At 42.5% G+C, this 10,604-nt stretch overlaps 1 protein-coding gene across 1 annotated transcript in view; it reads right to left on the reverse strand.

Annotated features, from left to right (window-relative positions):
• Window positions 1-3,057: 3,057 nt before the first annotated feature.
• The window catches only part of ZNF236 (zinc finger protein 236), an 82,903-nt gene continuing 75,356 nt past the window's right edge, over window positions 3,058-10,604 (reverse strand). Inside the window, exons 30-31 of the mRNA XM_023741569.1 lie at window positions 8,920-9,096; window positions 3,058-7,569 (exon numbers count right to left, since the gene is read on the reverse strand). Of these exons, the coding sequence (XP_023597337.1) occupies window positions 7,445-7,569; window positions 8,920-9,096 (302 nt within the window). The 3' untranslated portion in view covers window positions 3,058-7,444. The remainder of the gene's footprint in view (window positions 7,570-8,919; window positions 9,097-10,604) is intronic.

A 10,604-nucleotide genomic window follows, 5' to 3' on the forward strand; every position in this document is an offset into this window, starting at 1 on the left:
GTCATTTTCTCGGGTGGAGAGGGATGTTGACAACTTATTTTAGAAAATATGCTCATGGTCACCCGTGGTTACAAGAATTATTTTTTCAACAAGATGAACTGAAATCTGTTTTTGTTTTGTTTTGAACAGAACCACTGGTTCCTTTCAATACTAAGTGGTAACCGTGAGAAACTATCTGAAACTAGGAAGGGGCCCCACCATGGAACAACTGCAGTTATACGAGCCTGCTGCTTGGGCATCCCAATGCTTCCAGACGCTGCAAAGGATCAAAGTGCGGGAAAAATGGAGACTTTGTACTCACTCACTCCAGTAATAGGAAAACAACACAGGCCCAGCAGCCTGGGGCTCAGCTAGTGAGGGGTCAACAGGTTCAAGGCCGCTGAGGGCCTTGCCTCCTCTCCTTTCTCTACCAACCCAAACCTTCTGGAGTGAGGAATTTGAACACTCATGCAGAAAGAATTACATTTAAAAAATTGAATACTTTTAGTTGGCAGTTATATTTAATGTTATGTATCTAGAAGACGCATTAAATGGCAAACTAAGGGCATATTATTAGTAGTACAGCTTTTACCATGATAATGCAATATTCTGACAAATATTTTAACATAAAGCAATGCAAAATACGAACTGAGCCATGGAACTTGTGTTCCCACTTACCGCTCATCTAAAGAAGTCTGCACAATGCCCTTAATGTTGACTAAAAATGCATTTTCTGGGCTGAGCTCCGAGAGAAGGGCTGCAGGGACCCACATCTTCTAAAGGAGAACGCTCTTCCTGATTTCGTGTTGTGAGCTATAAGGACAAAATCCTTCAAACCGAAATGCCAGTTGCTGTTGAGTTGACTCCAACTCTGGGGCCCATGTGTGTCAGAGCAGAACTGTGTTCCTTAGGGTTTTCGGTGGCTGATTTTTTGGAAGAAGTATTTCCAGGCCTTTCTTCCAAGGCACCTCTGGGTGGACTAGAACCGCTAACCTTTCCGTTAGCAGCTGAGTGCGTTCACCATTTACACCCTCAGGTTTCACGGGAGTCTACTGAACTGAAGAAAGGGTTTGTTTTTCTCCATCAGAACAGAAGAACACAATGATAATGCTTTATAATACGTCATTTCATTCTGGACAGGCAACCCCATGCCACTCAACCTGGATGGGCCAGAACTTTTCTCTACATTGGCAACTGCTTCAAAAATAGAACATTACATTGAAAAGGATAAAGACTTTGGATTATTAAGCTTGAGAGATGACTGCAGGAGCACTTGGAAGACTGTAGGGTATTTAAGGCATATGTCAGCTGCTGTGCATCACCCGGAGCTCCTGAGAGAGTGACTGAGATAACCTCCAGGCCGGCTGTCTGTGCTAAACTCAAGAATGTCTTCCAGAGAGCTCGGTTACCAGGGTTACCAATGACTACTTTGTTCTGATTACTAAAATAGCATAAAACCATCTCTCTTTGTTGGTTCAGAGTAATGAAATCAGGGAGAAGCCATCTGTTTATTGGTGGAGAGGAAAGGGCTGTGTGAGGCAGTGTGGGGGCTGTACCCACTATCATTTTTCAGCCTTTCTCGGTGATGAAAAGGATTTATTACTTTAAAGGTACTAAAGCAAACCAAAACCAAACCCATTGCCATTGAGTCGATTCCGACCCTTAGTGGCCCTATAGGACAGAGTAGAACTGTCCCATAGGGTTTCCAAGGCTGTAATCTTCACAGAAGCAGACTGCCACACCTTTCTCCAGCTGGTGGGTCAAACCACCGACCTTTTGGTTACTGGCCGAGCGCTTAACCACTGCACCAGGGCTCCTTTTAAAGGTACTAGGTAACAAAAAGTCCTCCATAATGGGACTTGAATAGTACTATGGATGGTGTGAAATCAGTCATTAGTATTTATAAAAACAATTCCACTCCCACTGTAAGCTGATACAGGCCTCCAGAGGCAACTGACAATACATCGTCAAGAACTAGGAAAAGGCTGAGATTTCACCCCAGTGCCAGCTCACACATTGGCCTATCCCAGTCTTATGCATGCTGGCAGAAGACACGAGTCTCCTGGCTCAGAGACAAAGTGCTATTTATTACTTACCACAGTAGCAGTTGCCAGAGTGTCAGCGTTTGCACAGGTTCATCCAGCCCCAGTTCCCAGAGGGTGATGCCAAGAGGTCGCGGTGATGCCCGCACACACAGTAGGCTACAGGGAAGCCCAATCTTTCATGTTTAAATAAGAACACTCTACATGTAACAAGAAAGAGCCAAGCATTCTGGAAAAACTCATCTGGAGAAGCATTTTAAATAGCTGGGGCAATCTACTATAGTGGGAACAAATTTTCCATGATCTTACTGTTTTAAAACAAATAATCCTCTTCCTCCACTCACCATATTTTTAAAACTATTAAACAACATGCCTCTTACAAACAAGCAACAAGAATGACAAAATAGTTCCTTATTCCCTCTGAAAATTGCCCAGAGGGAAAATTATTTTGGTTATTTAAGCCCAAAAATGTACAGAGTCCCTACTCTGTGCTAGGAATAAGATTATACGAGAAAAAAGAAATACTTCTTTTGTTATTTCAACAGGATAATGACTCTATAAACTAAAAACTTCTAAAAATTTAGAAGTAAACTTTATCTTAAATAAAGATCAGATGAAATAAACTAACTTCACAGATATTTCGTGGAAAGTCCAAAACCCAACAAAGTCCATAAATGGATAAATTGATATTATGATTGAGTTTGTCTCCAAGTCACTGATTCTCTCAAATACCTTACAAAGGATAGGAATACTGGAAAATATCCTCAAGGATAGTAAATAAGGCATCCTCCATGGGTCTGAACTGATTACAATTTCAGCATTGTTATATCGCATTAACCCATGCTGAAAATGTTACTCGAGGAAAACGTCCATCATTACACTGTGAAAACTCACCCAGAGCCCAAATAAGTAAATATACAGGAGTTTTAAAATAGTACAAAAACTATTTTTATTATATTTAAAGCCAGCACAGTTGGCTTTTGGCATAACTATCCATTTCTAATACAAAATTGGACTAAATAAATATCATCCAAAGTATAAATAGACCATGAAACAATTTTGAAGATAAAAAAGGAACTCTCCTGTAAACAAACAAAAAAAATTTAATTTTTAAATTTTTCTTTAGTGGCAAATCAATCATGAATCACTAGGTCATTTTAGAATTTGTCAAACAGAACACAAGTATTGATTTAATACAAAAGTCTTCATGCTGAAAAGCATTACACATAAAAAAAGATTAAATAGCAAATTCTTTCATTATTACTGCCTATTGCTCCTGTCATTTATATGGACTAATCTTTATTTTTTAGGTGCTTAAATATTTTATTAGTCATCCATAAAAACTACCATCGTGCCTGCACGTACAGAGCGGGCAAGTATGGAAGAGAGAGAGAGTGGGCCCACTGTGCGTGTGTGCCTGGGGAGGGGGCAAGAGAGGAGTGATTTCCATTGGATCAACAATGGCCAAAGAGGGCACATGGTTTACTTATCTTACCAAGCCAAAGAAAATGTCTTTACTAGGGATGTGTAGGACTTCTAATCTTGTAAAAGATTCTGTTGCCTCTACTTTTCAAACAATGAAGAAGATACAACTAGATTTCAAAATAATTGTCATGAGTATAAAGTAAAAATATAGAGGCCCCAAACAGGTATATAACATTCCACTGCATTGGGGTATGTAAGTAGGCACTTTGGAAATTCTACTCTAAAAATGCAAAGTACCTATATTAGATGAATGTAGATTAAGTGGCAAAAGGAGGCGAACTCTAGGTTAGAAGCATCAGTTGTATAATTTCACCTCTCCCTCATTTACTATACAAGAGATTTTAGGAAAGGTTAAATTAGCAATCTTCAGTCCTTGGATTAACTTTTTTGAGGGGCTGCGGTGCACACAGTATTGACTTTGAAATAAGCTTCTGGGAAAAATTCTGCAAAAGGCAGGATGAGATATTGTTAAAAATAATAACCAGAAAAGCAGTTCTATGTATCTTAAATATTTTCTTTAAAAAGATACCGGTTACACAAATGAGTGTGAGGATCACTTAATGTAAAAAATGTGCATCTTAATGAGTTACAAATATTCTTCTAAAAAGAGGAAAGTCAGAGGAAGAACAGAAACCCACTTCTACTTTTTGAAATATTGTATCTTTACTAAGCCATGCATCCCTTCAACACAAATGTCATCTAAGCGTTCAGGTGAAGACACAGAACACTAGCTATAATTTTGAAAACTCAAATTCACATTTCCCTAAAAATGACAATGGGAGAAGTACAAAACACTGTACTAAAGCAACATTCCCAAGTTAGATGCTACAATCTTCCTCATGTTTTTCCCGTTTCATCAGTAAGACATGGCGGGGAGGAGAAAGCATGCTCTTGAGAGCCTCCCACTGTGGTTGGGACGTCAGCTGATCATCATGTGTGATGGAGTTTCTTTAATGACATATTTGTCTAAAACACACCAGATACTAAAAAGGGGCAAAAGTAGAACTTGTCTGGGGAACGAGGAGGAGGACCTTGAGTTTACATTTTTGAAAAAATGTTTTTACTTTAATCTATTGCCATTCTATGAAAAAATAACCACTTTTGCATTATCTCAATGATTGGATTCTATACCTGCTAGATTCCCGCTACTATCTCAACATCATATAAACTATATCCCAGCTTTAAGTTTAGCATCTTTGGAAAAAGAATTCATTCTTCCAGTTTACTTAAATGATTCACAGTTACTTTACCACAAACGTGGGTTAAAGACAGTTGTGAATTTTCAAAGGATCCCTCAATGATCAGGGTACTGCTTCGTAGGGCCAACAACAGAAAGAGTTAGGGTCAGTCATGATGTTTGTGCAGGACTGTGCTGATGCTTACAGCTTGCCCCTCACTGGCCCATATGCCACATCCTGATTTTTTAAATCTGAAGCCTTTAAATAGACCTCGCAGGTTAAGCATTCATTGTCTGGATTTTATAGGTAAAGGAAACTATTGTTAGAGTTCTTTTCTTTTAAAAAGTATCTGAACTTGAAATTAATTCATGTGCCAAACTATTTTATATTAAACATTTAAAAAGGAAAAGAAATTAATCATATTTCCTAATTTAATTTTCTATTTATAGCTATTCCAAAGCAGATATGCTGTGGTATTTCTAAAAATACAGTTATCTATCCTTAAAACCCTGGTTATGTGTGAGGCTAGAAACCTCTCTCTAAGAAGACTTTTTATTTATCAGTAAAATATAAAGATCAACCATCAAAGATTCAAGTGAAATTATGTCTTTACAAAACCTTATATTTCAAGGGGTGTTTTGCAAAGAAGCAGCGTTTATAATTAGGAATACATCAAAATAATACATGAATGTCTTGTGTTTGCCTGCTAAATAAACTGAGCAAAGTCACAAAAATGGATTATTAATTTTTTTTTCTTTTTCTTTAAACAAAATAAAAATAGGCTTTAGATTCTTCCGTTAGGGCCTTACTTAATCAGGCAATTAACCAACACAGTTCACTAAATGAGGCTTTCTATATAATTATAATATAATTAGGAATTAAACAACCCCCTTTTAGACACTGTCCTGAGCTGGCATTGAATGCTAAAAGCAAAATAAATAACCCAGCAAGAACAAAAATTTAAAATTCCATAAATTTAAAATTCCATAAATTTCAATCTTGGGGATATTTGGTCATCAAAATAAATCAACATTACTAAAATATTTTAATACAAAATTATGAAAGAAAAAGTGCATTAAAAGTTGAACCTTTAAAACACCAGCATAATTACAATTATTCTGAATACACTGACGATAGCCAGGTATACACGCTGACATTTAAGAGACACCTCAGGATTTATAATAAGAAGTCCAGTATCACAAGGATAAGTGAAATAAGGCTTTTTCTTCCCCTTAAAAAAATATACAATACACCAAGCAGTTTGGAAAAGAAGTAATATTATTTAACAGTTTTCTGGCTTAAATATTTTCACATAACAAAAGTTTTCATATCACCATCAATATCACTTATATACAGATGCCAAAAGTGAACAGCAACGAGGACAAAAATCAAGATACTCTTTCAAGATAACAGCAAAATGTCTCTCTGTAAGAATCTGAAATGATCTCCTTTCTCAATATACAAAGTCCATACAATATTTATAATAAAACTACTCTCTTCTGAAACCAAGGAGGCAATGACAGAAAATAAAGGCAATTATTTTTCAGGAAAAAAAATAAAACCCGGCTTTATGTTACAACGAAAAGATACGCACTTATTAATGAGTCCAATACTGACCTAGAAGCGCTCACGGGCAGGCGGACGCTGGCGCTCTCTGTCGGGGGGGGACTAGTGCTCCTATTTACAAAATATACTGCTCAGCCACACAGAGGCCCGTATATCTATGTACACATGTATTTATATATAGAACATATAAATAATTTGAAAGGAAACACTAAAGTCAGGTAGGGGTCTTCCATCTTTGGAATGTTACAGGGATGACTTGCACTCACCCGGGTGGGCATGGGGTTCAGTTTGGACGTGTTTGATGTGGCACCGTTGATGATACTAAAGAAGTCCCTGAAATAAAACTATGCGTGTTTACGCATGGAAAGAACATCCTGGGGCATCTGTGGATCCTTATGCTTGGACTGCACGTACTTTCTATTTGCTGAGGAGGGCAGGCCCGGTCCATCTGCTCCAAGCACAACCCTGTCTGTCCTTTCCTGCGTACGGCTGGTGCTTTCTGCAGTGGCCACCCGACTGCACACGGGCCGCAGCGCCTGCACTGCCACCACACACGCGGGCAGTCAGCCTCTCTCTGCCCCACGTGTGTGCCCCAGGTACTGCTTCCTAGTGACTAATGGAGAGAGAATTGGGCCAGCCATCTCTCAGGGTATCAGTTCTGTTAACTTACTGTAGGCTAAAAAGGGTCCGTTTCTACCAATTTTCAAAATGCACAGAGAAAAAAGAAGAAAAAACTTTCCCGTGCGTTATGACATTTTTTCTGAACTTCACGCACCTCTTGTGTTTGTTTTTTAGGCTCTGCTTCTTATAACAGAAAGCCTGAGGTAAAGCCACATACACTTTTTCCATGTTAACTCTTGTCTTTGCTAATACAAAGAAATCACGCTACAATGGTGGTCAGATCCAGTTAATTCCTTTGTGACCAGATGCACTGGCCGTGGCGGGAAGACAAGACTGCCTGCTGGAGCACCTGAGCTCAGTGACTGGAGACGGATGAGGACTACGCGCTCACACGTTCCCAGTCTTTTCCTGTAAGTCTCTGAAAGACAATGATTCTTTAGATAATTTTATAGCTAAAAAACGATCGTGTTAACATTTTTAACACTTGAAGCTTCAAGACAGAAATTCCAAGTGCTTTGTTCTTCACAGAATTTGACCTCAGAAATGTTTGTAAAAGTGTACTTCAGGCTTCCATCAGAACACGTTGGCCAGGGTCTGCCACTCGCCGGCCGACTCCTGCACCACCTCCTCCAGGTGCAGCGTCCGGCCCAGCTCCGCCCCGTCCTGCTCTGGGTGGCTGGTGGTGTCCTGCAGGGAGCCTGTGGGTGGAGGAAGGACAGGACAGACCCCTTAGAGCTCAGTGAAAAGGTCATGCACACTCAAGCACGGGCTTTCAGGGGAGCAGAGACCAGAGGTTCCTATGCTGACGTGCTCTCCATCCCACTGAAAACAAGACTAACCTGAGAGACAGGTGAAAGAATTCTGTCAGCAATGACTGCTACTCTGGAAATGTGGACATATACCCAGCATTTCCACAGAGTCTGGCACAGCCACTCCCAGAAAGGATATTGGTGATGAGTGGTTGACAATAATACTGGTTACATGCCTGGTTTTTCTAGTAGAAAGTAACACAGGAAAGACTACAGTGTGGACGTTAAACAAACCCCCCCACGACACAAGTGTTCTGTCCCGTGGGTCCCCAGACAGTCCCGACCGACACAGTCAGGACACTAACACCCATCAGGAGGGGTCCACGCCACCTCACACAGCCAAATGGACCTGAAACACACCTCTCCAGGACACGGTGGTCTCTGCCACGGACACGCTGGGCTTGGTTCTGATTTCAGGATTTCTGCCTTACTTCTCGACCTGCTCTAGCTAACCAATAGTCTCCCCTTTGTGAGAAAGACGCTGATGGTTTACTGGAGTCAGTGTGGGAGACAGGCGAGCGAGAGGGGGTGAGCGGCAAGACCACCATCCTGAAGGCTCAGTGGGCTGGTCCTAAGGCACAGCTGTCCACACAGGCTGGGAGGGCGGGCAGTGACACCACACACCTGAGGTGGCACCTGGGTGTGGACACCTCCTGCACTGCTGTCCCTTGTCAGTGAGGAAGGTACTTCTCAGAATCACGTGTGCTCAGGCCCAGGGAACCCTTCTGCTCCCAATAAATGTCTGTGTCCTTGGAGAAATAGTTCAGAAATTCAATCTATCCGTGTGTGTATGTGTGTGTGTGTGTGTGTGTGTATGTGTACGTGTGCGTGTGTGGTGAGGGAGGGCTTCTTCTGGCTAGTCCACGGCCAACCTGAGAGACTGCATACTCTAAGTATTAAAGTATATGAAAGTATCAAAAAGTATAAGGAAGCCCAGGCTTTTAATCTTGGCTTTAGTCCTGTCTAACTTGACACACTGCCTACTGAGCACCCAAACCACAGTTCCTCACCTACAGAGCTGAGCCCACTCCGCCAACACACACATACCCTGTTCTCCCACCCACCTAGCCATGCACACACACACACACACACACACACACACACACACACACAGCAGCCCCATGCGCCCCGCCTGTGTAGCTGTGTACACACACACGGCACCTCTCGTGCGCCCCACCCTACCCACAGAGCTGTGTGCACGCACCCTCTCACACACATGCGCCCGGCGCCCTGTCCTACCCGCGTAGCTGTGCGCACGCCTCATGTGCAGCTTCATGTTGCTCTTCTGTGTGAAGCCCATGGCGCAACACGCACACTTGTAGGGCCGCTCGCCTGTGTGCTTCTTCATGTGCACCTGCAGCGCGCTCTTCTGGTTGAAGGCCTTCTCACAGAGTGTGCACCGGAACGGCCGTTCCCCTGGGGAGAGAGCATCAGTGTTGGGTGGGCCCATCGCACCCTGGAACACAGCACTGACGAGGGCGGTCGCACGGTAGCTGCATCCTGCCACCCCAGTTGCTAGTTAACAGGGTTCTAGCCAAAACCCCCAGGTAACATGTGAAATGATGCCTAATCAAAGCTACCAGAAATCACATAAGTGTCCACAAACAAGCGTCGAGTAGACAGGGTATAAACAAAATGTGGCCAGTACCTTTTGGGCAGTGAAGCAAAAGGATATTAAGGACACGAGAATATCATCCCCACGTAATAAAAATGTCTGCCCAGCACAGGATGGTGTGGCCAGTTTATTATGCAAAGCATCGTTTTGCAAGGTTCACATTGATTTCCATTTTCAAAAGGAGTAAACTTACATTTACTTGAACTAGCCAGTGAATCCATCTGAATAAATGAAGAGTCTGATTTATTCAATTTTTTTTTTTAATGTTCTCTTATTGCTTTCAAGTAAATACAGAAACTGAAAAACGCCCTTGCTGGGAGGATGTGGAGATTAACAGGCTGGAATGACTTAGAACCTCCACTCCGCAAACCATACATCAGAGCTCACATCATCTCCTCGTGCGTCCCTGTATCCTGCACTCGTGGCTGCCTCCTGCCAGGCTCTCTGAGCCACAGGCCTGTGTCCTCACCTTTGTGCAGCATGTGCTCGCCTATGACTGCCCCTCCTCCTCTCCAGCAAACTAGACAAATGGGGTCTCAACACTGCACCATCCCCGAGGGTGCCCGTCTGGACCCCAGGATGGGATATGCATAGGATGAGGCCCCGCAGGGTAGCCTGCTGGCTCATATGAGCCGGGGACGGGGCAGTGATAGAGAAGTAGGGCCCGCCTGCCACACTCCAGGGCACAGAGGTCGCTGATGACATGGCAGGTGTGCTGCAGCAGGGTGTGGAGTCAGAGGGGTTAGCAGAGAGAGATGTGAGACTGCATCTCTTTGTTTTGTTTTGATGCTTTGTCTCTAAGATGACAGTCTTTGAGTTGACTGCGGTGATAATGGGGAAAGCTGGTAGGGAGGGACATCTGAGGACAGAGGAGAAATACAAAGAACGACGCTCCTCTGGAGGCATGAGGGGAGCAGCTTGGAAGCCTGGGATGGGACTCATCTCCCATCAGCAGGAGGGGTGAAGGAGGGCCCAGCAGTGACTCCACAGGCCTGGCGGAGGAGTTGGGGTAGGGGTGGCCTGATGCCTTCTATTTCTAGGGTTATAATATAATTAGTTGTAAGACAGTCTCTTTAGCAAATGGTGCTGGCATAACTGGATATCCATCTGCAAAAAACTGAAACAAGACCCATACCTCACACAATGCACAAAAACTAACTCAAAATGGATTAAAGACTTAAATATAAAATCAAAAACGATAAAGATCATGGAAGAAAAAATAGGGACAACGCTAGGAGCCCTAATACATGGCATAAACACAATACGAACTATAAGTAACAATGTACAAGCACCAGAAGAGAGACTAGAT

This window comes from Trichechus manatus, unplaced genomic scaffold (genome assembly GCF_000243295.1).
Source record: "Trichechus manatus latirostris isolate Lorelei unplaced genomic scaffold, TriManLat1.0 scaffold00183, whole genome shotgun sequence".
In the NCBI taxonomy this organism is placed as follows: Eukaryota; Metazoa; Chordata; class Mammalia; order Sirenia; family Trichechidae; genus Trichechus; species Trichechus manatus.